Source organism: Pleurodeles waltl, chromosome 8 (assembly GCF_031143425.1).
Source record: "Pleurodeles waltl isolate 20211129_DDA chromosome 8, aPleWal1.hap1.20221129, whole genome shotgun sequence".
Taxonomy (NCBI): domain Eukaryota; kingdom Metazoa; phylum Chordata; class Amphibia; order Caudata; family Salamandridae; genus Pleurodeles; species Pleurodeles waltl.
This window is the reverse complement of record NC_090447.1, coordinates 72,450,293-72,477,598: the sequence shown is the minus strand read 5'-3', so window position 1 is coordinate 72,477,598 and position 27,306 is coordinate 72,450,293. Positions and strand designations below refer to the sequence as shown.

At 43.7% G+C, this 27,306-nt stretch overlaps 1 protein-coding gene across 2 annotated transcripts in view; it reads left to right on the top strand.

Annotated features, from left to right (window-relative positions):
* Nucleotides 1-1,562: 1,562 nt before the first annotated feature.
* The window catches only part of LOC138249716 (GPI-linked NAD(P)(+)--arginine ADP-ribosyltransferase 1-like), a 34,093-nt gene continuing 8,349 nt past the window's right edge, over nt 1,563-27,306 (top strand). Inside the window, exons 1-3 of one of the 2 annotated variants that reach the window (XM_069203735.1) lie at nt 1,563-1,699; nt 11,367-11,444; nt 18,144-18,885. In XM_069203735.1, the coding sequence (XP_069059836.1) occupies nt 11,373-11,444; nt 18,144-18,885 (814 nt within the window). In that variant the 5' untranslated portion in view covers nt 1,563-1,699; nt 11,367-11,372. The remainder of the gene's footprint in view (nt 1,700-11,366; nt 11,445-18,143; nt 18,886-27,306) is intronic. The other variant, XM_069203736.1, reaches the window with a different exon arrangement.

The window sequence follows — 27,306 nt, the reverse complement described above, 5'->3', positions numbered from 1 at the left end:
TTCATTGGTAGAGCGAGAGAGACATATTCTTTGCAGGTTCATCCCTTTACAATGCACAATCGGATGTAAAAAGGTAAAACCCTACCAGGGACAGTGATAAACACTACAATCACTGAAAGGACATTCTGTGGGCTGACCCACTGTGTGAATGCCACTGTCAGCAGAGCACTGGTAGAAAGGGGCGGATCCATTGCCCCACTACGTGTATGCATCTCAGTGGTCTGCTCGATATTCTGAATGGCACTACGAGGCAATGGTTGAAGGGGACCAACCAAAAGCCATCTCTTTATATTATGTGTACCATTACTCTTTCCATGAGTCTAGCAGACTGGTATAAATTCCACATAAGAGCTAAAAACTTTCACACTTGGCTGAAATCAACCCATAAAATGCAGAATGCAATCTGAAACATACCATTGCTTGCCTTCTCTTTAAAGACTGCTTTCTTAAGGAAGCCGCCCTACCAAAGGCGAGCCAAGAGTACCAATTAGTCAATCAAAGATTTATAAAGCACAACAAATCACCCAATAGAGTCTCAAGCTGCTAGAGTGGTTAATAATTGCTTGGTGGTCATCTGGTCATTCGAAAAGCCAGGACTTGAGTCCTTTCCTGAATTGTTGGAGCAAAGGGGCAGTCCTGAGGTGCAGGGGCAGGCCATTCCAAGATTTGGCCAATAGGTGAGAGAAGGAGTGTCCTCAGCTGTTTTTTTGGCGGAACCGGGGGGTGTCTGCGAGGGAGAGGATGGAAGCTTGTAGGTGTCTGGTCGGTCAGTGGAAAGTTATGCATTTGTTGATGTACGCTGGGCCCTCATAGTGGAGGGTTTTCTAGGTGTGGGTCAGCATCTTGGACTAGCATCTCTTCTGAATCGGGAGCAGTAATAGCGTCTTGAGATGGGGTGTGATATGGGTCCCTCTGGGGAGGTTGAGAATGAGTCTTGCATTATCTGTAGTCTCGTCAGGAGGCGGGTGATGAGCCCTATGATGAACCCATATTGAAACTGATTACCTTTATGGATCATTCACTTCTGACTGTATGGGAGTTCGGGTGCAGCCATATCACGACATATCATAACTCACCATAGGGAACCATACCCTATACCCTGTCATACCATACCATACCAGGCCATTGAAACAACATAATATTGTCAAAATGACATCCCCAACATTACACCACTAAACATCACCTCATCAGATATGATCAAAGACCACCACACGTCACATCAGGAAACATCATATCATGGAGCTTCGTCAAACATCACATCAGAGAACGTCTCTCCACTATCACAACAGAAACATCACTTTACCAAATATTTTCAACACAACCATCAAACATACCACTGCTATTTTAGAGTTCTAGTGAATGTACAACCGATGGCGACGTGGAAGTCCTCACGGCGGCTGCATTATCAAACCGTATTTTCCCCTAGCCCGTACGTACCGCTCTACGAAATGGCAAAAAAAAATCTAAAAACACAAACTAAGTTAACTATTGTGATTGTGTAGCCAGCACGTGGCCGGTGCTCCTACGGAAAGCTTGCAGGGAGAGAGTGGATAAATGCCAGCGCTGACTGGACGTCAGAGGAGCTATTTAAGGCGCTGGCTCGTGAATGCTCAGCTGCTGTGCTGGTGTCGGGGCGCGGAACATGGAAAGGGGTCTCAGAGAACTGCCCTGAAGCGAGGCGTCATTTGGAAAAAGAAAGGTAAAGTTTTACGTCATTCCCCGTACAGTATTTACAGCAGGTGCTGCGCTCTCAGAAGTGAAGCGACATCGAGCGGTCCCCTGAGAGACTGCGGTTCGAGAGGAGGGGGGACCCCGCCCGACCACTCTGAAATCTTACCATGTTTGCTCCCTCCCTTGACAACAGCCCCAATTTCCTGGTTTCTTTCTCAGACAAAACAAATATTTTCTCAAGAAATGTCAAATGTCAAGGAGTCAGCGCCAGTTCATTGTTTCCTTTTATTTCACTTGTATCTATTGTTTTATTCTCTCTGCAGATTTACTGATTCTCCTTTTATGGCTGATTACTGTCCCAGGCAGCACTGTAATACCTTCTTTGGTGTTTAGTTACATCATGCACTCAAATCACAACTTATAAAAGGGAGAAAAGACAAGTTATGCAGGGACTCACAAAGAGGACAGACAGAAAGAACAAATAAATCATGTTGGATATCTAATTTCAATATCCTACAATTTGTTAGTGTTTTATAATAATTCACAAGTAGATGTAGATACTTTGAAATTGTTCATCATCAGTTACGCGTGATGTGACAAACTCGACCACTCCACCGCTGCTTCTCACTGGACTGTTCCCGGACCCCTGTCAACAACAAGTTCAGGTGACGTCATGGACGCCATGGCTACTCCTGAAACCCACTTTCTCTGCTTTTTGTTGCTAAAGGTAAAACCGGCGGTCCAGCGATGGAACATGAAGCAAGGCGAGTTTAATTCCTCTCAGTGAATTGCCGGCTTTAAATATTTTATGATGATTTTTTACGCTTAACAATGCTCTCGATGGCGATTAAATGGCGCAGACTGAGCAGAAAGAGTGAACATCAGTGTAAGGAGAGGAGATTAGAAAAGCACGATGCACCTTTGTGTCCTTGGGGTTGTTAAAATCTGATAATGCATGAAGTGCTCCTTGAAGGTCCTGATTGTCGGGGAAGTTCCTGGACGACACTTCATCGGAGCAGCCCACGGATTGTCCTGCATCACACGGTGCAACAGCGTGCAATAAGGAGTAAACACTTTGCCAAAATCAGCCTTTTTTGAGGGGTTGAACAACCTTCAAGGGGTCATGTGCACCTTCCTCGAGCATTTTGGTTGCAAGCTATTTCAAATGTGTGCTTCCTGCACTGACTGAAAGATGACTTGAAAATGAAGTTTTGTACAACTTTTTCCTCAAAATTGTATGAAGAGACCAGGCTCTCTTTCTTCCATTCTGAAGACTCTGTTCTAAGTGCAGTTGTCCTCCAAGGCAATATTTTGTGCAAAACTCTTCGTGTGGACACAGAATCGTATTCAATCCGGCTGTCAATCAACAATGTTGCTGTGGTGTTTGCCTTATGTTTACAGCTGGCTTTTTCTAAACGACGAACATTGGCCCCAGGGTAACACAGTCACAATTAGCATCGCAGAAACTATTACAACAGTATGGGCCTGATTTAGAGTTTGACGGAGGGGGTTAATCCATCACAACGGCGAAGGATATCCTGTCCGCCAAAAAAAAAGTAAACCCCATAGGATATAATGGGATTTATGTTTCAGTGGATGGGATATCCGTCACTGTTATGACGCAGTAATCCCTCCCCCAAACCCTAAATCAGGCCCATAGTCAAATCATGAGTCAGGTACAAAAAGACCTCAGTAGTCCAGCGTCGTGTGGGTTTTGAAGTGGTGCTTCTTCACGGTTAACCACAAGGTGAGGACGGACGTAGAGAGATGTTTAAAGTTCAGAGTGAAGTTCTAAAATCTGGGTAAAACTGGAAATTGAATGTCTGGTTACTTACTGAGCTGTCATTTTCTTGGGAGTGCGGAGTCCACAATTACCTGGAATCTGTTCATGGTGGCACACATGGCTTCCTCTATGGAGTGTTTGAGGCAATGTTGAGCATCTTGGAAGAAAGGGATACAAATTATTTAAATTATTATTCTTGATTCCATAGAAATCCAGCGATTTGATAAAAGGAGAGGGATGACTTTGTAGCCTCCTGACTAAGCTTCGCAACAGAATGGATGGCACCGTAGTTGGAAAACACAGCAAAAAGGTCGACTGTTGATCTATGAAATGACCAAAGTTTGCATTGTTGCCTCCAGATGAGAAGTGGCTACTTTTTATGAAGCACATGGGCTCAAAATTGGTATGAATTTCCAGAGCTCGGTAATACAGGTTTGGAGAACAAAAGTGAGTCAAACAGGAAGCCCAGCGACTGTAAAGAGAAAACAAAAGTGTGTAAAATTCCTAGGGCGTGGGAGGGTTGAATTAACCAGATTGGATCAACGACTGATGACTCAATGCGTGAATGTCTGCGAGCTAGGGGCAGGACTTCATAGTGCCTGGAATGAATGCAGAAAACCTTCTGCTTCTTCGTGATTTCAGAAACAGAGTTCCAAGGGATGAGTTGAGTCAGCAACTAAAGCATCACTCAAGAAATCACAGGATTGAGTTTGTCACTTTTCTCACCAAATTAGTGACTTGTTTACTAATTGTTCCATATTTTTTTCTTATCTTGCATTGATTTCTCTTGGAGATGCTGGCACTGTGAAGGCCTTACATTTATCTGCCATTCAGCGCCAAACCAACCTAGAACTCACCATAAAATGCACAGTTGGCTGCACACCCAAAATGAACAAAAATCCCCTGCTATTGTCTTTCCACTTCAATATGAAGTGGTCAAAGTCTACTTTTTTCTCTAATTGTATTCGCCTGTTAGTCAAAGAAAATCCATGAACATCGATTCACCAAAATGCTGGTCAGAGAAAAAGTGAAATTATACACTCTGTTGCCTTCATGACCTCAGAAACTAGGGTTTAAGGGCAGTGCTAAGGATTCCAAATGACAAACTCGGAGAGCGGCTGATACATCTGCCCAGCACCAACTTACCTAATGAGAAAAAATGTCCTCAAAGTCAGGGAAAAGCTACTTTCTTATAGTCTGGCATGGTATTTGAGAAATCGCCTGATGTACTGAGCCCCATCTACTGGCAACATCTCTCTAAACCTCAGTCAGTGGCTACATAGGGATTGGCAGATGCTGCCATCTTAGAACTAGAGGTAGGCATGTCTTTATAAAGATAGTATAATTAATATGCATCCATCTTGGAATCAGAGGCCTTTTAAAGAGACAGAGACTACAATTAGCATGCTGCCATCTTGAAACTACAGATATACCTGCATTTCAGAGAGACAACAATGATCCAGCATGGGGCAACACAAGGAAGCCAGCAGCAGCCAAGACTGTCAAAGGCAGCAGTAGTCCTTTAGCCACACTTAAAAAAGGGTCAAGAGACTCTGATTCGTGGATATCATTGCCTATCAGAAAAGCACAGATGCAAATAAATCACAAAAGAGTTGTTTCAACCCCCAACCACCGTGTGGGAGCACAAAAAGCTTCACCGTGGGGAGCAGCAAGACTCAAGACAGTTGCTTTACTCCACACTAGTGAAGAAGACCTCCCCCGTCACCAGTAAAGAAGGTTGAATGCAGGTGCTATTCATGTGTTGGCTTGAACTTCTCCTTAAGACTCAGAGAATCACAAACACCAACATGCAACAGATGTACTCTCTTCTACAACACCATTGAAGGTGTCCAGGGAGGAGAAGTTGACTCCTGCTACCAAACCAGCTCCAGAAATTGCAACCTGAATTACAGAATTACGGAGAAACAAGGCTTTTAGAGCTCACCTCATCCACGATCCATCAGTAACTCGTTCAGAACAGCGCCAGGCTTGTTGGAACTGGACCATTTCCAACCAACAGAAAACAAAGACAAACCCATAGCCAACTTCAGAATAGGGCACAACCCCCACCAGTAGCAACATCACGGGAGATCCCTTAGTATGGAAGCATTTTGATAGCATGTTTCGACCATGCATATTACAGAAAGCACCGTAGGTGGTCATTCATTTTAAGAAGGGACTGGCCTCTTCGCTCTCTGTACTTATGAAGGGGAATTTGTTACTCAGTGACCACATTATGAAGCGCTATGCACCAACAGATGAGGTAATATTAGTTTCAGTGAGAAAGTAGCAGTGACAAAAATATACACATGGCTAAGCTCCTCATCACCTGTTTAGGACAGTAAATGGCCATCATCCCTAGATTAAGATTAAAACATCCAATAAAAAACAAGCCACCCACACTCTATCATATAGAAAAGAGACATCAATATATATAGAAAACTCACCAGCCACTTAAAATATCAAACTTATGTTCTACATGTTTAGTTTACACTCGTCAAGTAACCACTGCCCAGTTCTTTCCAGGTTATTCCTTCAAAAAAGGAAGTTATCTTCCAATATTCTCCTCCAGAACATCTTCTGCGTAACCATCAAAAAGAACTTGAAATAAAAAGATTTAGTGCACTCAACTTCCTTGAAACTGAATCTCTCTTTCTGATATGGGCACGGCAGCAGTAGAAGAACACCGGGAAGCTCCAGCACTTTTCTTGGATAATAATAACTGTTGGCCCAATTAATAACACTGCATTACCAAAAACCCAAACTGAGTACCATAACAATAAGTATTGTGACACTAGGGCTGGCTTCACAGAGATTCACTGTTGCACACTACAATTAGAACTGTGGTTGCACTTATCATGCACAAGAAAGACAAACTAGGGCATTCATTATATCACATATAACTTTCCTGCATGCATAGGGTTAAACTAAAAGGAACAAAAACAGTCCAAGAAATACAAATGTCTGCTCTGGGTTCAAACAGTTAGGGTGGCACAGTTTGGTTTGGTTTTTACTGTGTGTGTGAACAACCCTTCAAAAAGCAAATTCCTTAAACCTGAAACACAGGCATGAATGACACAATTTAAATCCAAGAGTTATGCTATTAGAGAAAGAAAAGTCATGTGAATGCTCTTTTAAAATTGCACTGTCACTTTTTACAGTACTTGAGCTCAAGCAGATTTCCTGAAGCACATTTAGGCAAGTAGCTACAATAATAATGTAGAATGTTCAGAAATGCATTTGTCTCTTCAAGATAAGCACTCTGCCAAAATACGGGGTCTGAAATACACCAGCTGTTCTAGGGAAGTGCAGCGCTCAAAGAACAAACTCCCTTGAGAATACTAGTCACTTAGCTGCAGTCTTTTCCGGAGTGCTGGAAGAATGCCTGGTGTCAGCTGGTACAGGAACAAAGAAAATAATTGAATCAAAAGTCCTGAATACAAGGATGACAGAAGGGGCTGGACTGCCAAGTCAGATGCTGAGATCAGGAAGCAAAACAAAGCCGAGCAGGGAAGCATGCTTCATTCTGCTATTTATAGCCGATCAGGAAAGCAGTTGAGTTTCCACATGTGGATGAGTAACCACACCCAATTAGAAGCACATGTCTACACCTGCTCACATTAGCAAACAAGGATTGGTAAAACAAGTATTGATAAAACCAATTGTGTAACACAGCACATTATGTTTACTTAGAAACATGAAGGTTTAACCAAGAACAGAGATACAGTTTAACCCTAATCCCTGGGGATGCTGACAGATAACGCAGGAGGCACCTTGGGGATTCCTGACACTAAACTTTATCTGAGTATTTTTAGTTGAAATGAGAAGGAAGGTACTACTGAGTTGAATGGGGCTTCTATGGCAAGTCCACTGTCAGACTTAAAACCCATGTTTCTAACCACCTCAGACGGGTCTGGAAGACGACCTTTTGGCCGTTTGCACCACCTGAAATAAGGCATTGGGGAACACACACAGGGTGTTTTGCAGTATATGAAGGAATTTGGGTAAATAGATCATTAGCAGTACCACCAATACCATTACCCCCACCATTACAACTATTACTACCACCATCATTACCAGAACCACTATCACCAGCACAATCATTACGTTTGCCACCACCAAACAAAATTAACACTACCATCACCACCACCATCCCAACTTTACAACCAACATTATCACCATCAACCTCACCACCCTTACCACTACCAAAACCATTACCACCATTCATACCAATGCCTAGCTGCCATTAACACCATTGTCACAATCAGCACCATTATCATTAACTCCAGCACTATCATCACTACCATTATACACAACAATATCACCTCTACCACCATCACTATCACCATCACCACTATAAAGACAACTCTATCACTATCACCATCATATCAGTACAACTATCACAATAATTATCGCCACCATCAACACTACCACCAGTCTCACCATCATCACTACTGCCACCACCTTCACCATTGACAGCATCATCACTATTATTAGTAGCACTGTCACACCAGCATGAGTACTACTATTGTCACTACTGCTAGCAGAACCACCATATTGCCAACAATACTGCCATTATCCCTTCGACCATCATCACAACTAACATCAGTATTACTAATACTATCACCGCTACAACATTCTTGTGTGTTTTTGTGTTTAGGACCATTTGTGTTTGTCAGTGTTATGTGAGTCTGTGTGTGTAATAGACAGGGAGATATTGACATATGTCGCAGATGCATGTTTGCTCTCAGTTACCTATTGACTTGCTTATTTGCTTTTGATGCCTAAATCATATTAACTAGGTCAGTACATTCAGGAAATAAGGTAATTATGCCTCTAGGTTTGGAGGAAGAAGAGGCTGACCTACTTCTTTGACCTAGTCTTTGAGCTGTTTGAATATTCAAGACAGTAGACTATGGAATGTCTAAAAATTTGGGATGATGAAAAGACATAAACAATTACATTAAATCACGTCCATTAACCCCCTCTGGCAAGCCATAGATATTTAAGTTGCCACATTTATTTCTATTCTCTAAGTCTTCTGTTTGCCTTTCAAGAGAACTTATTTCCTCCTGCACACAATTAATTTTATTAGTCACATCTTGTATACCACTTACTATTTGTTATACTTGGGAGACCCTTCAATCCATGAACAACCATTTCTCATCAAAATCCTAGGGTCTTTCATTGGTTTCTTCCACATGTGGATAAAAAGCCCTAAATTCTTCCAAGAGTACCTCCATTGATTCTATTGAAGAAGTAGATTTATCTGTAGATAGAGGATTTTCGTTTTTTTCTTTTGTTTGCAGAATTGGGATACAAAGCTTTTGTTTGAACTAGGTAGGGAGTAGCAGAAGACAAATTGTAATTCTTAAGTAAAGATTATCTTCCATTTTTGCAGAATCACCAGAACAAGCCACTGGATCAGTAAGCCCACAAAGGAATAAAGAAGATTTATTAGGTAGTTTAAGTTTTCTTGTTTTTCCCATACAGGAGCAGTAAGAATACCAGAAAAGCTAAGGTGAGGACAGTGAAATAAAAGGATTGACAGAACAAAATATATAAGAATCAAGTATTTATAAACAACATCAAACAAGAGATATCAAATCAAATACAGCTCATTCTGCTACAAATGTTATTCTCATTCAAGGATGAGAAAATCACCTTTAACATTAGAAGAAAAACAATTTTTCAGAGAATCTCCTTCCAAGTTGAAAATAAATCAGTTTTCAGGCCAGAACAATAGTTGAAAATTTCAGGCCGGTAATGAGTGAAATGCATTGCATGACAAGATCAAAATAGTGGTGTCATCAAAAAAGACATTATTGGACTAATCAATAATTCAAATCAGAAAGAGATTTATCAATTAAAGGGGAATATTCCAAACCCTGGATCACAAGAGCAGCGGTGGCATTATAAAAATACTTTTCTGTCAAGTAGAGGATAGGTAACTCCAAATTTGGAAATGCCTGCCTTGACTAGGAAGTTTCTCAGGACAGAGCACTGAAGCCCAATTCAGGCTGTAAGTACCTGGTTTCTCAACAAAAATGTGCTTCTCTCTGTTCCCCCACCTACAGCAACTGACTTAGCTTGATACTTCAAAGGGTAAACAATTTCGTCTGAGGCTGAAAAGGTCAAGTCGCCAAGAGGACTCTAGCCTCAGTGTTAGGTGGCTATCTTCTATGTTGCCATGATCCAACATTCCCCATCGTCATTGCCTCTTCAATTCTTCAGTGTAAGCATTTTACATGTACCAAGTTCCTCACGTTCCACAACAAATCACTGCATTAATACCTTCAAATGGACCCTCAACAGAGTAACATTTTCTACCATTTTCTTCTCAGGTGCAGTTAAATACCCCCAACTTTCACTATACTTGCACATTAAAATACTAACTTAAAACTCCTGCCCGACACAGAAATTATCCTATCCGTTCATCTGCTCTGCTCTTTTGACGGGCAAGGCTTGCTCTTTTACCATAATGCATTCTTCACTAACACATTTGCCCCCCTGAATGATACCAAAGGCAATGGCATGAATCACTTCCCGCTGTATACCTACCAACCTCAGAACTTTCAGACTTCCTAGTCGACAAGGCACACATAAATGGGCTTATCACCTCTTTACCAATTGTCCAAGTGGCTCCTTGGGCCTTATGAAAAGCGTTCTAATACTTCAAGCAAAAAAGTCACTGGAGACCAAACTAAAGACACAAGGACACACTCCTAAGATTGTGTAATGACCTTTTTATTGTGGAGGCAGGATAGAATTTACTGTATGGATCCTTGATCCCCAGGGTCATACATCCTTATATGTCCATGCTATTAAACAGATACAAGAAATAACTGTATCCTTTCACCTTCTCAACAAGTCAATGTACCTCCTTTTTAGCTCTCTGAAATTAACAACTTTCTAATTCTGTGCCTTGGAACATTTCTGAGGTGTACTGATACTCTTACAGGCTTACCACTCATGGTCCAGGCTTACTGTCATTTGCGCCTATCTGTCCTTCATAAGCAGGATGTTGTGGTGTCCCAGCCAGGCTACCCACAACTGGACCAGGGCTTGCCCTTTCACTTGTATTGTCTATTCTTTCTACAACTTTCATCAAATTGCCATAAACTTTAATATATCACTCCCAACTCTTGTTGATTAGTTCTCCACTCCTATTGCTCAGTAACCCATTCTATTCAATTATCCATCGGATAACTTTACAGTATACCCCATGCGAGGCAGTGAAAGTAATTCATGCTTCACTGGATCATGCCATCTTCTGCTTTACTTGGTCTAAGATATATGTGACGATGTCACACAGGTGAAGATGGAATCATTCAGTGCAACATCCCACTTCAGCTGCAGTACAACAGCTCAATTGGGTTGGGGTAGAAAATTACCTTTTTGCAAACTTCCTTACCATAGACCTGATGTGCAAATTGTCCTAGTCTTAGAATTTCACTACTTCTCCTTTGAAGCACAATGTCTGCTAATACCAGGCTTCCATTCTCATCTTCACTTGGAACCTGTCCGCTGTGGGCAGCTGATCCTTTATGAATGTCTACCCTCTCCAAAGGGCCACTAACTGCTTTGTGACCATGTGAGCTGTCACAAACATTGCCATCATTTCTTAGCAAGCAGCTTAGATGGGAGATGCTCCTTTGCAGCCCACTTTTTCTTGTGACTTGCATGGGTTTGTAATGAATGTATTGATATTTGTGGTGTAAATTACAACATGCGTTGGCCATTTTGCATATCGCATATTGGGATATTGCTTTTGCAAAATACTTTTTCTAACTCTGGTTTGCAAATACAACATTTATTTGCTGATCTCCCTTCATTAATTTGACTGTTCATATTAGTGCTATTAACCATGCATATTATGTCCATCTTCACTCTACTTTTGTCTCTGTTGCAGAAAATAATGCCAAACATGGGGTCTTGGACTGTGATCTTTCCTTTGGTTTCTGCAGTGGTCTGGATGGTGCCCTCTCAGGTAGGGAAGTGTTCATGCTTGTGAATGAAGTGAAGCCAGCACAGGCTGATTTAGCCTTTCCTAGTCCTAGCACTGCTTTTTGCAATGTTCTAGTACATGGGATCATGGAGGCAGCAGCAGGAACAGAAAATAAACAGGGCTGTAATAATCATGTTCTGTTTATGAAACATCACTATGGGCCTGATTTAGAGTTTGGTGGATGGGTTACTCCATCACAAACATGACAGATCTCCCATCTGCCATATTATGATTTCCATAGGATATAATATAATCGTAATACAGTGGAAGGATATCAGTCACGTTTGCGACAGAGTAACCCCATCCACCAAACTCTAAATCAGGCCCTAAGTTCCTTACCCCTGGCATCTCAACACCAAAGAAGAGTCTTTCGAAAGGTGGAGAATGAGGCAAGGGTTCAACCTTGTAACGTCGTAAGGGTTCGAAGGGCCTCGGAGGGCACACAATGTCACTTCCACTATCCCTGGTGGATTGATTTCCATGGGAAAGTGCTCACTCGTTTTTACGCCTCCCTTCTTCAGGCTATAGATATTCAGGACATGTTGGAGAGAATGCTTTGAAGGCTTTTCGAAATATTTAGCAGTTTGCATTTTTACAAAAATCAAATAACTAGCAACTACCTAAGCAAGCATTGACAATGGCAACATGCCTGTCTTTCAATAGCCAATCCAATTTACTACAATTAGATAGTGTCATAAGGTAAATGGATATGCAGTTTGAGATATATGGCTGAGCCTGCAGATGACTCTGTGCCTCACTTTGATGCACGAGGGAGTTTGTGTTGCAATACCAAAGACAGCCACGAATAGCAGTGGGGACTTGCAAGAAGGGCAGCTTATTAAAGATGGCCTCATGATTTAATATTTAAGAGTAATTGTGACATTTGCTTTTAATTAAAACCTGCAACTGCTGTTTTACTTTTCATAGTACTGTATCAAGGGTTAATGGTGTCTATTTGAGATCCCACTAAACACACAAAAGCTGATGGGAGAAATGCTTGCAATTTGTCTAACCACTTGCAATCGTTAGGGGTAGTACTCCAATTAATAGTTCTTTCGTCCACTGTGTTGTTGTGTAGCAATTTTAGTTAGAGCTCCATGCACGTTATTTTAGCATACTAGGCCTGCCAATGTGCACTTTAACCTAGATATATTTTATTCAGCTTTGTTTATTATTTTAACAATAGCCACATTTGCGGTCTTGTTTTATTTCTCTCTATCCAGCTGTTCTCTTCTTAGGCCAGCACTGTGTTCTTAAACAAGCACTCTGTGCTTCTCTCAGGGCTACAGTAAGATAGGTTGCCGGTAAACGTAGTAAACATTTTGTCTCTGGTATTCATGGATACACACACATCCTTACATAGGGACATTTTCTCAGAACATCAGTTGTTTTATTATAAAAACACTTCCTTGTCCCATATACGTTAGAGGGAGATTCCAGCCAGAGGACCATGACTGTATGCTGATTGCTGAACGCTTTGCTACAGCTGCTTATGCAGACACCAGGCCTTTGCTCAGGTATGGGGGATGATGTCTTCCCAGGGGAACCTGAAGGGCAGAACTAGAGCTTAATGCGCTGTCCTCTAATACACCCTATGTAGGAATTAGTCTATTGACTTTAGTGACAATATGGCAGCGTTATTTCTATTTTTTACTCTCCTCGTCACAATTTTAATCCTGTCATGCTTTATTATGCTGGTTATTGCAGTACATGCTTTATTATCTAAGATGCAGTTGCTTCATTTAAACCTTATTGAAACATATACTGCCTCTGCTTGTCATTGTATGTGTGAGACTAATGTAACTGAGAGAAATGGATGAGACCTGAGTGGCCACGATTTCCCAGAGGAGTCAATTGTGTAATTCGCTCGGCTGCCCAATCATCCCTGCTCTTGGGTAGAGATGAGGCACTGCTAGTCAGCTGGAGAAAAACCTGGATTGGGGTGACAGGTGTCACCTGTAGTGGGTTAGACTCAGTCCCCCTCACCACAGGAGATTCTGCCGCTCAAATCCAGTAGTCTCATTCGAATAATGAGAGCCTGCGCAACAGTGCCACCTCAGTTTGGATCCAGCCATATGCAAATCAGTCTTGACACTGTTTCAATAGGAACAGTCCGGTCCGAACTGCTGGCCAGATCCTCCATGAACTGGAACACAACCCACCCAAAACCGGTTTCACCCTGATTGAGGCTCATGACTCAGCTGTAGCTTGCTTCCAGTGGCATCCTGAACATGTGACACACGTCTGGGCATATACTTGCCACGTGAGGCCACTTGAAGCAATTCACAAATCAATCCCTGAAGGATGACTGACTGACTTGGCAATGTAGGATTTTAAATGTTCATTCAGCAATGCTCTATTCACAGAGCCACCTGACTCACAAAAACAGGAAAATACTTAAGATAAAGAACGGGATTTGATAAGTGATATCTTGAAAATTTTTGGCATCACCTACAGGAGGCGACAGATGACACCTAGTCTTCCACTTAAATGACTGACAGATGTGGTTCAGTCCTGCTTGGAGGGAGGGGATTTGCTGTTTTACTATAAGGAGTCACTTTACAGGCAGTAGAATGAGGGGGTTCTTGTGTACTCCTGGTGCCTGGAACTTCACAGTTGCTGAGAATGTGAACATGGAGGCCATATTAACAAAGGGTTTGCTTAGTCTAGTGTAGCAAGTAAAGTTGTTGCACTATGTGAATGGGAGAGAGCAGAACTGGCCATTAACTTCTTAGAAGTGGCACAGTTCTACTCTCTCCCTGCCTGCCATGCACCAAATTATGCACCCCTGTGCAACAGTGCAAGAGTTTCTGTGTTGTGCTCAGCATAGATTTATGCAGGAAGAATTCCCTTCCTACACAAAAACTATGCGATAAGGCATTGTCCTCTTTGTATGTTTGCACACGTACACAGAGGAAAAAATGAGGAGGAATTAGAACATTTCCCCTTATAATGCCTGTCTCAGTGAGGCATAAGACTATGGTACAAATACCTGTCTACAGTTCTTTGTAGACAGAGATTTGCATCAAAACTCATAGGTGGCTGCATGAAACGCCTTTGCATCACCCATGGAATGCCTTTTTGACACAGAGTAAAGCAAAGCAGTGTACTGTGCTGCGTTGGGTTACTTTGGGTTACAAACCAAAGAAAATCATGATGTATGGAAGCTCTCCAGAGAGCAACACATGGATAAGTATGGCTGATGCACTAATAAATTATCCAATCTGAATGTGTACTCATATCTATTTAGATTTAGGGCCTCATTACGAGGCTGGCGGACTGACCATTGGCCCGCCAGCCCCATGGTGAGAAGACCGACGCAGGCATGGAGGTCTTCTCACCGGACCTATTACAACTTTCCCACTGGGCTGACAGGCTAGAACCAAGGTTTCCGCCCCTCTGCCCAGTGGGAAAGGTGCTGCAGCATTGTTCTCGGCTCATAATAGAGCCAGCAGCAATGATGCCGCACTCAGGGTGCACCATTTCCCATGAAATGCGCTCAGCTTGCACATTAGACAGAACGTATCTCAAAGGTGCTGGGCAGGGTGAGCCCTGCACTGACTATGCCTACTTTGGTCCCCTGCACTTGTTCTCTGCCAGCCGTTTCATGGTGGGAAAACTGCCCTGAAAAGGCTGGCAAAGAACAAGGTTGTAATCAGCATGGCAGCACTGAGTTCAGCGCCACCGTGGATGACTCCAACTAAGATCACTGACTCCCCGTCGGGATCTTTGATCCTGGCAGGGACAGCGGTCTGTAGGCGGGTCCGCCTGCCTAACTTGTGGCGGTCGGATCGACACAACCCCGGTGATCCAACCACCACCGTGGGGCTGGCGGTCCTAGGACCACCAGTCTCGTAATGAGGCCGTTAGTTTTAATGTACACTTTTCAACAAAGCTGTGCAGTAATTTCCAATGTAGTTAAATGCGTTACAGTGAGTTTACCACACATAGGCCCTCATTCTGACCCTGGCGGTTCTCTACCGCCAGGGCCAACGGGGGCGGGAGCACCGCCGACAGGCCGGCGGTGCTCCCTTGGTCATTCTGACCGCGGCGCTTTGGCCGCGGTCAGAACGGGAAAACCGGCGGTCTCCCGCCGGTTTTCCACTGACCCTTAGAATCCTCCAAGGCGGCGCAGCGAGCTGCGCCGCCGAGGGGATTCTGACCCCCCCCTACCGCCATCCTGTTCATGGCGGGAAAGCCGCCATGAACAGGATGGCGGTAGGGGGGGTCGCGGGGCCCCTGGGGGCCCCTGCCGTGCCCATGCCCATGGCATGGGCACGGCAGGGGCCCCCTAACAGGGCCCAACTAGGCTTTTCAGTGTCTGCGATGCAGACACTGAAAAGCGCGACGGGTGCTGCTGCACCCGTCGCACGCCTTCCACTCCGCCGGCTCGATTCCGAGCCGGCTTCCTTGTGGAAGGCGCTTTCCCGCTGGGCCGGCGGGCGATCTGAATCAGATCGCCCGCCGGCCCAGCGGGAAAGTCAGAATACCCCTCGCGGTCTATTGACCGCGGGGCGGTATTCAGGCGGATTCCGACGGGCGGGCGGCAACCGCCGCCCGCCTAGGTCGGAATGACCACCATAGTGTAACTATACACCAAAGTGATGTTGTAATGTTTGATTTCTCAGACTAATGAAAGCAGTTAAAAAATAAAATAAATAGTCATCAGGTTCCAACATGTTTCTCAATAATATTTTATCCTGAGATGAATACTTGTGTGGGTGTTCTATGATTTCCTATTGAGGAAGGCTAACTTCTAGACCTTTCCTTGTTAGCATCTATTTATTTTGTCTGACACGTTACTGCCAATTTTACAATTGTATAAGACTTCTTCAGGACAGGAAACTGGACCAGATATGTGCAAAATATGTGCACTTTTCTTCTCGATCTTTATATTATTTCACTGGCTGCTTATCTGTATGTGGGTCACATTCAAAGAGGTCTATCAGAGCAGCAGATGCATCCATGGAGCTCTCTGACTGAACTCAACACCAAAATACACCTCCACATACTTCTTATGTCATGTAACCAAAGTCTACTCTGGATGTCCCAAAAAGTCTGTGGCTGAGAAAGTCCTTTGACCTCAGCTGCAAAACACTCTCCTTGACAACCAAGACCAGCCACCTAACCTTCAGACAAAACTCAAAGGTAAGATTTTCTTAATTTCCCCAGGCACCTTCAGATTATTGTTTTCATATAGCTAGGCTATGCAAGTCTATTGATCCTTTTATGTACTCTTCCATTTATTAGGATTATGTGTTTTGCTAAAATGAGTGGAAATATAAGCTGGGTGGATTTCAGCCTGATATCTCTGCACCTGGAAATACTGACAACAGAGTAAGGGACACAGATAGTCCTCATTACATATTTTAGTGAATAGTATGCAAGAATTGGTATTTTCTCACTGATTCTCAATTGTTTTCCTCCAGAGCTTCCCCCAGAGGTTTGGACTTCTTCCAGTAGTCGTAGTGTCTGGTTCACACTTCATAACTCCTATCACCAACCCCATCAAGATTACAGGGGGTTCCCGGGAAGGGGGCTTTTAGTATAAAAATTGAGTTGGCTCGACTTAGAGGCACTTGGACCGCCCTGGAGATGTTATCAAAGATACTGGGAAAAGCATTTGTCAAGCATAAGAAAAAAAAGTTGCAAGTCACAGATTAGACTCAGTAACTGTATTTAACAAAGTAGCAGCTGATAGAAATCCAAAATCGCTAACACAAGAGCAAAGATTGAGAACTCAAGGGATCAAGGTCATCTCCAGAATAAAGCTCTAAGTTTCTCTGTCTGAATTCTGCATTTTTAAAGTAAGTGATGCACATTAAACAGTTGTGGTAATTAAGAAAATCAGCTTCCGCTCATTTACAACCACTCTGAAGTCAGACCATGCTCAGGGGTCAATCAGCCCTGATAAAAATAGAGATTGTGAATCACTTTTAGCCCCAAAAATATTGTTCTACTCCTCTCCTTATCACCAGGTGAGGCATAGAAACGTTTAAGTCATTGCGGTTGTATCCTCCATTACTGTTCTAATAGGATCACTGGGGACACTTGGAATGAGGCACAAAATATGTTTACCCGTTATGATGAAGAGCAGAAAAATAATGCTAAAAGGATAGACAGAATGACAAACCTAAGCCTTGACAGCTGTGGTGCTATTACAACAGTTTACAAAAGTGATCACTTTGTATTCGAACATTGGAACGTTGGGAGTTCAATTGGAGACAATGAAATGCTTTGGGCTTCTAACAGCTGGTAAAAGCCCAGAGCCTCAACATTCCAATGTTTGTCGTTCACAACACCTGTGAACAAAGGCCTCACAGAGCTTGAGGGGATTTCAGCTCCCTCAGGCTCAGTGAGGCCTTTTTTTACTTCTGACCTGACAGGGCTTAAAGTTCTAATAGCTTTATAGTCTGCCGTAGCTGGGTTATACCGGCCATTAAAGACCCGCCCCATTGTTAAAGGCCCTCGTCTTTGGCCTTTAACGTTGGAGCGAGCCATTAATGGCAGGTATAGCCCACTATGGCAGGCTATAAAGCTAAAGTAAATACCTGGGTACTGGATACTGATGTGACCAGGAGTATAATCAGTGCAAATACTCAAAGAAACGTGGTTGATAAGGTGTTGTGTTGGTTCATCTGAAAGGACCTCAAAAATATACTTCCTTGTCCCCCACCCTAGGTCCGAAGCATTCACGTCGTCAGAAGAGATATCTTCTCCTCTCAGGAGTCTACCCTCGACATGGCTCTCATTGCCTACGATGACCAATACAAGGGTTGTGAGAAGGCCATGGAAGCCGAGATCCCCCAGCTATTCCAGCTTGAGTACAAGTCAAACCCAGACTTTGCCTCTGCTTGGGACGCAGCGAAAGAAGAATGGGAGGATAGGAAGCGATACACAGTGAAGCCCCTAGGCTTCAAAGATGAATATGCCATTGCTATCCTGGCCTACACCATCAATGGGCCTCTGCATAAAGTCTTCAATGCTGCCGTGAGGGAAGCCGGCCGATCCAGAGAATACTATCTAAGGAACTTTAAATTTAAAGCCCTGCACTATTTCTTGACAAATGCCCTCCGTGTGCTTGACGAGCAGGACACCCCAAAGTGCCATATAGTCTACAGGGGCATTAAAGGTGTTCGGTTCAAATCTGTGGGACAGAAACCCATACGCTTTGGCCAGTTTACATCTTCATCCTTGAATAGTGAAAATGCCCTGCAGTTTGGGAAGGATACCATCTTTACCATCGAGACCTGCTATGGGGTAAGTGTCAAGAATTTCTCCTTCTTTCCTGAAGAAGAGGAAGTACTCATCCCACCTTTCGAAAAGTTCAAAGTGACCAATTTCAGCAAAGATCAGGATAAGAATATCATTGGTCTACAATCGATGGAAAAGTCCAGCAACTACAACTGTGAGTTTGCCAAAGGTAAGTCAATCCTGTTGCCCAACTGAGAGTGCATAATGAGTAAACAGATAAAACCCAAGATATTAGACTGACGAAAAATAACGCAAATAATTGTTATGAATAGATTTGCCTCATAAATATTCATTGTAGAAATCTGAAAAACCTGTCTGAATTTTACTGTTCTACTTTCATTTGCTTCTCCTTTACCTAGATATTGTTGTCTTACAAGCTTGCTCTCTAAGGGAAACAATCATTGGCACATCCAATAGGTCTGACCTGCATTTTGAGACGATTAAATCATTGAAAAAGCCTGCTGCACTGAAAAAAACAAAGATTGCATTCTGTGATCTGTGCTTCTATGAGCTAAATAATGTATATTTTATGACTGAGGTTACTCTTGTGTTGCAAAATAGTCCTTCATGCTTTTCAGTGCAAGCACTCCCTGTGATGTGGGATGATACCTCAAACATCCAATGATCTGAAAGCAATAGTCCTCTGGGCAGAGCCATATCCCACTCATTGTATTGTAAAGTATTATTAATGAGACCTGAAAGCATGCTTTGCTGTATTTTCAAATCTCATCTGTTTACCTGAAGTGCAGCAAGTGCTCAGTCACCTTATGTTCTGGTATTTGCTGCTACATAAAACTGCATAAATAACTCTATAAAGAGGGCGTCAAGCTCTGCCTTATTTGGTATATTCATTACTTGATCTTTGCAAAGATGAACTTGCCATCTTTTCAATTAATGCTTTGTTTCTTCATAGCACTTGCTATCAAAGTTTGCTACTTTGTAGGACGGTAAGTGGTCAACTTTTCATTCAACCAACTCAAACTTTTATGGATTTGAACATGTGACATTCAGGTCATGGATAGATCTAAGCAGCAATCTTTCAACTCACTGAGCTCAAACAGCAAAATTGCTCTTAAATGAAGCAGATTGCAATCGCAGTGACATAACTTCACTACAGAAATGAAAAACAAACTATCAAATCCAATGTGAAGATCTTTGTAAGATATTGGGTTTTTAGTTGAGTGGGTGAGGGGCTCACTCAAATAATAAACACACTCCTTCTCAGGGTAAACCACAAAAGTCACTGTATAATCCTGTGCTTCACCCTGAAGTAGCCTGGCACAAAAGCTGTCAGGTTTAACTTAGAGGCAATGAACAACTCATTCAGGATTGATGCAGCACCAAAACAGTAATAAAGTGAAAAAACAAAACATGTAAAATCCCAAACCAATTTAGAAAATTAAACTACATTTTAATAAATAAAATGACACCAAAATAGCAAAAATCCAATATGTACAACAGGAGCTATGAATTTTTAAATTTTCAGGTGAAAATAGAGCAAAAAAGCACAAAGCACCACTGGCTGTTATCAAAGTCACAAGTTTAGGCCAACCTCGTTGGAGCAAAAGTCAGATATAGGGACCAGGCTCATCCCAATGAAGAATTAACTTTCTCACAGTCCAACCAAGGAACTTCAACCAGAACTTCAAGTTGAAGGGGGGCGTCGCTGTTGGCGCGAAAAGCAGTTCACTGTTGGAACTTGGCATTGGCAGGAGACACAAGTCATTGCTGACATGAGGAGGCCACTCATGGTCGGGAAGAGCCCAAAACAATTGGCTTTTCATCTGATGTTAAGATTTTGTAGTTTTGCAGCAGCTGTACACTCTGATTTCAGTCAAGGGTCCAGGACCTGGTAGGGCACCTGTTGGGGATCAGGACTCATTCCAACAGAGCCCAATAGCAGAGCCCAGACAGGTCCAGTTGGTGCTGGTCAGCTGAGCAGTTGCAGGGAAGGCCTCCGGAAGCTTGTTGTGTTTCTGTAGCTCAAACTGAGGGTCAGCCAACTGGACCATGGAGTCACTTCTGGGATCCCTGGGTTCAAGGCAAACATGAGTAGTCTTCCTTCTTCAGACAGTCCCTCTTCTGAATATTTCACAGGCCTAGGAGTGTTCTGATGAGAGGGTCTTAGGATGCCCCTTTTCTGCCCAGTGCCGCTCTGTGCATGGGGGATGTGCCTTTTGTCTAACCTTCACCTTCCCTCAATTTGGCTCCAATCTGTCTAGGGGAACAAAGGATAGGTAGCCCTAGGTGTGAGCTGCATGTGTCACCGGCAGGCAAGCAACCTTAGAAGTCTGGAAGGCGCTAGGTACAGCCCTAAGTTTACCCTTTGAAGCTCAGAAATTGCTGACTACAGCCCCCCACACCATCCTGCTCTGGAGATGAACACCTTACCCCACACCCAAGACCCTTTGTCCCCATGTCTGGAATGAATACAGATCACACCACAGGAGATGGTCCAAGTGGACCAAGAACAACTCATTCAGCACTTGATGGAGATGGCTAGCAGTCACAGGCTTTTTGAGGAAGCAATGTGGAGGTACCTGAGCACAACACCCTACAAACACACATTAGTATGATAACTGACTGTCCAAACCAGTGCTTGACTTTGAAGAAAAAAATACTAATGCACACTAGAATTAAATGCTATTAATTTTAAAATGTACATAATGCAATGTCTGTTGATAGAGTATGTCTGTGCCTCTTTCCGCTATATGCCACAGCCACCCCTTTTGGTCCTGGTGGTTCCCTCCCTGGGTCAATATCTAGTGCGATTAGGCTCAGGTACATATTTACTGATTTGCTCTTGTAATTGCACAAGCTCTTTCTTTCTGTTTACTCTTTCTTTCATCAATAAGTCTCTCAGTCCATTTTTGTGTCAGAACTCTCAGAAGTCCGCTCTGCTCCTCTGCTCACCTCCTTTTTCTCTTCTGGCTTGAGCGTGGGACTGCAGTTCCTCTTAGCCTTCTCAGTGGTTGTTCCTGTGGTAATGTGGCTGCTCAGGGCTGTCAGAGATGGGTGCTGTGAGAAGTGCTGGATCCTCCAAGCTTGTCTGGTAGGTGCTCAGTGCAGCCCCATTGGGGCTGATAGTGTTCTGATCGATGCAGCACCCCATAGGCCGGGCTTGAGCATTTGCTGGGGACTGCAGCTCAAGTCATGCAGAGTTCTCAGGTTGTTCAGCAGCTCACATCACTCCCCAGCTTCAGAATTTGGGCTCAGTGGCGCGGGTCACATTGCAGCTTTATGGTTTGGGCTTAGTGGCTCAGGTCATGGCGCAGCTTCAACACTCCAGCCAAGACTCATAGTGGAGAGTCTGGGGTATGCCCACACTAGGGCACACAGAACACTGTCTGCAGTATCCGACTTCTGTAGACCCACCACACCAGGTGTCATGGTATACCTTGGTCCTCCTGGACAGTCACCCCTCCTGCAGGGTTGGCAGACACTTGCCCTGTTTCAGCAGGCAGGCTGGCCTCTAGGCACTCAAGGATAGGTGAAAAGTTCTTCAGCAAGGGGTAGACTGAGGTGATATCCCCTTACCTCTGGGAAGCTGGCTGTCAGGCAGACACTGGCTGCACAGTAGTCCGCTGAGTACTCGGTGGTGCACTCCCTTCCTTGGACATAGAGACCTTGAAACTGGAATGACAAGTGGGTCAGTGGATCCCACCTGAAAAAAATAAAAACAGAGACAAGATCTGGATCCGTTGTCTGCCCTTTCAGGACAGGTTTGGGATGGTCCTTTTTGCAAGTGTAATGTCCAGGCTGCTCTTCATATTCTGCTTTCTGTAGAGTGATAGTCTCTACCCTGGAGCATCCACAACGGAGGCACAATGAGGTGCGAGCTTTCTGCACCAGATGTCATCAGTCAAACTGAAGGAGCGATCAGGGAAACATAGAAGACTGGGTCTCACCAAGGGTCCCTTTCACCTTGCACAACAGAGCCTGTGGTCCCAACCTTCACCTCCATCATATATCCAATGGCAGGGCCTCGGAAAGGGTCATCAGCAGCTCCTTACTTGCCAAAAGCTTCTCCAGATTTCTAAAGGAGCTTTGCCTTTCCTCTGAGGGCACGCTTGGTGCTCCCCTCCAGCACGCAGGACCGGTCCTGGACCTCACTCGTGTCAATGGACAGGTCAGGGCCTCTGCACATGCACTACCTTATGTTGGGCCAAAAATCAAAAGCCAGGATACCAGACATGCAGTCAGGCTCTCGGGGCAGGGGAACATGATTGTACACCAGCAGGGGACATGCCTGCCCCAATAGTATCCTAATGTCAAAAGATTTAAAAAAAACAATATAGGTTTTCAACCACCCCCAGTAGTTTTAACCACACAATATAATATAATATGCATGGTGATATCGCAAAGTTGCTTTGCATGCTGTGGTCATTTGTTTGTCACCTGAGTGTTTCCAAGTTTGAACTGCAGCTGGAGTTATCACATACAGTTCAACTGCAACTGGCTGCCAAAACCACTGGCTAAAGTGCCAGAATAATTCAATGAAGTGCAAAGAAATCCGCAAAAAAAATGTAGAACTGGTGCAGATATGAGTGTTTGTGTTATCTCGCCAGCCAGTGGTTGGGTTTCTCATCTTCTCTGGTAATAGCATGAACTCTATTTAATGTCTGCGACGATGCACATCTATTTAAATGGGACCCCCCAGCTCATTATAGAGCAATTATTAATGGCATTTCTGATTCGTCCAGTTTCGAGGCGCTGCCAATTTTGGTAGATTTACAGAATTATTCACTGTGATCGGGTTTCCACGAGCACAGTCAACTCTGGCTTCGGGCCCCTGTAGTCGACAACTTGTGAAAAATAATATTTACTCATTATAGCATGGTATTTTTTAAAATGTTGCAAGAAATGTTATGTATGTGTCCCTCTTACTGGTATGAACCCGTCTAGGTTTAAACAAACAGGATCACTGCCCTTCATCAAGGGTGTCCAGCGTAGGTCCAGGGGGCCGGATCCATGTCAGATACTCAGGATAAGCCATGACAGTTTCATTTGAAGTTAGGCCCTTAAAAGGGAGTTCCCTGGATAGGCAACTCATTATCATGCGCAAACTATTGAGTTGGATAATTGTTGCCCAATAAGACTCCCATAATGAGAGGTCCACTAACTGGTTTAATAATTCAGGCCAATTTCAGTTTTTGGGGGGGATTAACATGGTGAATTTTGGATTACCACTCCAAAATCTTCATGCTCTGCTATATACCAGGCATTTCCCCAATACAAATCGACAGGCTTGATCTGCAGATATTTATCACAAAACTCATAATTATGGGATGTGCAGCAATAGGACTTAACACACATATTTGCAATTAACTGGCCTGCTGGTAATGAGTTTAGCCCTTCAAAACAAGGGCATAATATGTGGATTAAGTTGCTTTCTGCACTAAAATCCTCATGGCCAATATTTACTGGCCATTTTCCTTGATGTAGTTCAACAGGTTCGACCTCCTAATCCATACATGGATAAATAAGTGCAGCTTTTATTGTACTATCAGCGCTGTAACAAATGAAGTGTCAGTGCCCAAAGTATTTCTCGTGAGTCCAGTGCAGGTGGCACAGCCCACAACTCCTGCCACGCCTGCCAAATACTGGTAACAGCAGTACCTACATCCTAGTTTTATCAGTTTTTAAAAAGTATATCAGAATATAAAATTCTTCACTGATGAATTTTGCTATAAGATAGACATGCAGCGCCACCATCTGGTGGAATAAAATGTGCTGGTGTTTTGAAATAAGTGCCGGTGCAGAGCACCGGCAAACACCGGCACAAAGTAAGCACTGGTAATTACCCGCTGCAGTGAAGTGCACACAATGTATAATTCTGATCCCTACACAAACCAGAGGATTGCACAGGGGTTGGAATTATCTGGCTCACTAGTAACCAGGACTATAGTGTATGTTATTTATCTATTTTTAAAATCTGTCTGGGATGTGTCTCTTCTGGACGTATGCTGAATAGTTCTGTTTGACACTAAAGGGCTGGCTGGGCACATCTACCACTCCATATCCCCCTTGAACCTTCCCCAAGTGAAGAGCGATCCAACCCTGACTGACTGAGGAAGCGAGGGAGGTGTTAGTTGTAGTCTAGACTGCTGCTATACAGTTGAAAGCACATGACTTCTAGGCTGAAATGTGACATCTGGAGCACAACACTTGTTAGTGTCAAGGGATGTAAGGGCCTGGAGATCAGGATTTCCTCAGCAGCACCTCATGACTAGCACAAGGGTAGTTTCTTAAAATAGCAACAGTGGTATTTAAAAATATATGGTAGAACCTGAGACTGAATGTAACAACATGAGTGCAGGCATGGGTCAGACTGGGACAGAAAATAGGCCAAGGTACCAAATTAAAAGCTGGCTTTATTAGAGAATCCGATAGCTAAAAAACAGCAGCCCACAATTCACTCCTGTTTGGAATATGTGAAGACAATATTTATAGGTGTTTTGCAAAGTATGGGAGACTGCATGTATTTGTGCTTGTTGCAGGCAATGGTTTTGGTAATATCAGAGGGATCAACTGTTAAAACGGGTCCGTCAGACCGTAAACAGGCCCACAATCAGCCAAAAACACAGCCTAGACACTGACTTGCCAGACCATCCTTCTTGACACTGCCTGATCGCCCTATCGCCCAGGCTCCCTCGGGCATGCAAGTGCCTACTGGGGTGTGGCCAGTGGTGCAACATGGGAGCCATGGAATCTAATACACAGAAGAGAGTGCCCCCCCACAACTGACATGCTAGTAAAAGACAGCCAGGATTGCATTGAAAACCCTGATGCTAGGATCATAGTGCAGCTTAATCAGCCTCATTAATGATGGCTAATCCTACTCCAAATACAAGGGGTGAGATGATAAAACTGAGGGTATGAAAAAAGCTTGTCTACAATATGGTGGTGTAGTAACTTGAACTCTTCAAATCACATGAAATGGGAACTTTCTTTGAAGTCAAATCCATTTCATGGTCCTCATTACGAGTGTATCCCCCCTCAACTGTCTTAAGTTTCCTCTGTATCCTGGCTACAATTACCAGGGCATCAAACTCCATGAGATAGACTTTTCAGCAGCGTTTCAGGGGCTGTGGGCAGTGGTTGTGCCCGGTCCTGCATGGTCTCTAAAACTTTATGGTCTTGGAGCAGAAAACTCTCCCCCTCACTAATCTGCTCTCCCTTTGCCATCCCCATGTACTCCTAGAAGCCTGCACGCACACTTACCACCTGCTATAAGAAGGTGATAAGTATATGCAGACTTGGGCCCAATATTTCTCCCTGAAAAAAGGGGGTGAGGGGAACACATGGATTTGATCTGGGTATTCCCGAGTCCCTGTGCTATTATATATATACTTTAGGCCTAATCCAGTGTGGCAGTTGAAGATGCTGACCTCGGGGAGTGACGTCAATGTGGTAAACAAATGGTTCTACCAAACTATTAGTTGGTGAAACCAGAGTGTGCAACGTGTTGAGTAAAGTGATGGTGTATACTCTCCAGGGAGGAAAACTTTGCTTCATCTGAGGATAAAGGAAACATCTCACAGGGCCAACCTAGAGGTTTACAGAAAATCAATGACTTTACCATGGGCTCCTCATCACTGGTGCAACCCCTCAAGTCAAGGGTTCTTAGGGTATATTAGGATGGGATCTGTGGCTATCCCTACCCTAGAATGTTGACAGTTTATGTTATATGGGGGGCCTCCTGGCTATCCCTAATGCTGCAATGACTTCCTCAGCAGCTGTGCTTCTCTTTCCTTGAGCACTCAGCTCCTGTGTGGTCAGATAAAGTTCTCCACCTTCCCAGCAGGTCAGGTAGGGTCCCTGGTCACAAGCAGACCCACAGCTCATCCAGCAAGATGGTCAAACCTCAGGAGATGTCCCGTCTCCTGGGAGACGAGCTATCAAACTGACACTAGCCCTGTATCTCAGCAGTTCATCAAATATTCTCCAGATCACTCCTTTCCTTATTCTTGAAGAACCAAGAAATGTAACCAAGTTGGGTAGTTTGAGACCCACTTTAATGCATACTTCTCAGACCGGGGATGTTTATTCCGCTATCATGCTGAGGAGTTGGTTTGCAGTGGTTCTTGTTCCTATTTCATGTTCTTTCCTCAGCGTAGATACAGCCATTATAAAGGATGTGACAATGCTAACTCCAGGCAAGAATATCTAAATCATGATCACAATTGTTTGTGAAGCTCCTGCACCCAGCTGTTATCAGCCTTCCTGCAGTAGCACTCAGGGAGAGACAAAGGTGCAGGCCCTGCCCTTTAGCAACCTTCTCTCTATGAACAGAATCTGCAGAGTCACCCCCATTCCCTCACCTTTTCCCAAATGGCCATGCTCAGAAAGGAGTCATCAACAATCCCCTGCCGAGGGGTCACCATACATTTCTAAAGGCAGTCCACGCACACCTTGTTGTCTAGGGTTACACCCTTCAGCTCAGGAATGCAGACAATACACTGCCAATGTTTTGGGAAGCTATATAGAAACTACATTTTTTGTCCTATGTAAAAACCAGGGCAATCCAAAATGTATTCTGACGGTCTCACCAATCTTACAATCACATACACAGATCGTCCTGCTACTA